Source organism: Egretta garzetta, unplaced genomic scaffold (assembly GCF_000687185.1).
Source record: "Egretta garzetta isolate BGI_Z169 unplaced genomic scaffold, ASM68718v1 scaffold164, whole genome shotgun sequence".
In the NCBI taxonomy this organism is placed as follows: domain Eukaryota; kingdom Metazoa; phylum Chordata; class Aves; order Pelecaniformes; family Ardeidae; genus Egretta; species Egretta garzetta.
The window spans coordinates 818,171-820,181 of record NW_009259492.1 but is presented as its reverse complement, the minus strand read 5'-3'; the positions used below and the strand labels follow the sequence as shown (position 1 = coordinate 820,181).

The 2,011-nt window shown below is 59.0% G+C and overlaps 1 protein-coding gene across 1 annotated transcript in view; it reads right to left on the bottom strand.

The window, feature by feature from the left end:
• Positions 1–871: 871 nt before the first annotated feature.
• The window catches only part of DPYSL4 (dihydropyrimidinase like 4), a gene marked incomplete at its 3' end in the record, with an annotated part of 33,495 nt that continues 32,355 nt past the window's right edge, over positions 872–2,011 (bottom strand). The window contains exon 13 of the mRNA XM_009637360.1: positions 872–1,043. Coding sequence (XP_009635655.1) covers positions 872–1,043 — 172 coding nt within the window. The remainder of the gene's footprint in view (positions 1,044–2,011) is intronic.

The following is a 2,011-nucleotide window of genomic DNA, read 5'->3' as shown; positions in this document are numbered from 1 at the left end:
TGGCCACCTGGGCACCCTGCTGGCTCATACTCATTTGGCTATTGACCAAAGTTTATCTTCTCTTGCTCCTTTCCGGAAAATGTTTTAAGTGGCTTTCCTGTAAATAAATGGTTTCTATATAATAAAATGTGGGGCTGTGATCCATCTGATTTAACCAGCTAAGAAAACAAAATTACAAAAGTCGCGTTAGAGCAGAGCTTTGGCTTTCCAAGGCCCCTAAAGCTACCGGGCAGATTTCAGCTCAGCGATGTGGAATCGCCGCCTGCTTACACAGAAGCACTGAAGAAATTGCCTTTTCGCTTCCTGAAAAGGGAGTTACTTGGGTAATCTCTACAAACCCAACCATTTCTAATGCCCCCAACTCGCAGGGGACACAGCCAGGGCTGAAGTCCCAATCCTCCGACAGCCAGAGCGTCTCCACCGCCTGCTTACACAGAAGCACTGAAGAAATTGCCTTTTCGCTTCCTGAAAAGGGAGTTACTTGGGTAATCTCTACAAACCCAACCATTTCTAATGCCCCCAACTCGCAGGGGACACAGCCAGGGCTGAAGTCCCAATCCTCCGACAGCCAGGGCAGCGTCTCCAGTGAGTGGTGACACCCTCACCTTCGGCCTCAGCCTCCTCCTCCCCGCCGCTGCAGCCCCCCCCCTCCGGGGAGCCCCTGTACTCGCCTGAAGCCCCCGCCAGGCTTTGGGGTGCCGGCTGGTTGGGGCCTCGGCACAGACACCGCAGGACACGCTGGGGAGCTCTGTCCCGCATTTAGCCCCTCGCCTGCTGCAACAGTAAGAACAGCTCTTTCCTGAGCCAAAATTAAGGGTCCCCTCCTCATCCTCGCCCTGCCGCCCCCTACAGCCCCCCCGCCGGGCCCTACCAGAGAGGCTGAACCCCGACTGGTGGAGGTTGCGCACGGGAGGAGCCTGGGCTTTGCCGGCGCAGGGCACGATCCTGGCCGCCGGGGTGGGGGCCACGGCCTTGGCGCTGGCGAGGACGTCGTGGACCGGTCCGTCGTACAGCCCCCTGGGGACGCCGTGGACTTCAGCCAGCTACGGGGTGGGAGACAGAGACACGTAAGGCATGCTCCCGCCCTCACAGCCGAGTGGGGGACACTGCAGCCCGCAGGCAGGGCTCCTGCCCCCTGGGAAAAGGGGGGGTCTGGGAGGGCGCCCGCCATACGAGGGACCCAGCTCCCCGAGGGCAGCGCACCCCAGACAATGTCACCCGGTGTCACCGTCACCTCCTCCTGCCCGGAGGATGAGCTCAGCCCAGGCGCACACAGCCCTAACGACTTCATTACCAGCATTTCATCACAGGGCGCCCCAAGGCCATTTCCCTTCCCAGGCGAAGGGTGACAGCCCTCTGACAGCCGCAGAATCATGGAACCACAGGATGGATCCCCCAGCCCAACCGCCCCCCTACCCCTGCCATCCCACCCCCAAACCCTGGCCCTCAGCACCGCCTCTGCCCGGCTGTTAAATCCCCCCAGGGCTGGGGACTCGACCCCTTCCCTGGGCAGCCCCTTCCAGGGTCAGAAGGGACTTGTTTTGAAGACAAAAAGTGCTGGGTTTCAAGTGAAAGAGGCACAGGCGATAGGTTATCAAGAAGTACATAGTATTTTCCATAGAAATGTTTCTCTCACGTTGACTTCTATCTTCATCACGTCTTGTAAAGAGAACACCCTGCTCAGTGTTTCCCAGCGCTCTTTTTGACCGTAGCTTTTGCCAAAAGCCCTGGTTAAATCAAGGATGCAGAGCTGGCAGGGGCAAGCCCCCGGTTGTTTGCAAAGTGCCGAAGGCGCCCGCCCCAACGCGTTAACCGACCAAACCAAGCCCCCGCCGCCGGTTACCATCCCGCCAGAGCAGGGACCTCAGCTCGCTGCGCATCGAGGTTTGTGCTTAGCAAACTCCGTCCTTGTGATAAAAAATAAAAAGGCACAGAGTGTGTCTGCTTCCCCAGGGCCAGCGATGAAGCCAGACCGCAAGCAAGGAGCCCAGGGAGCCTCTGCCCCAGCCGC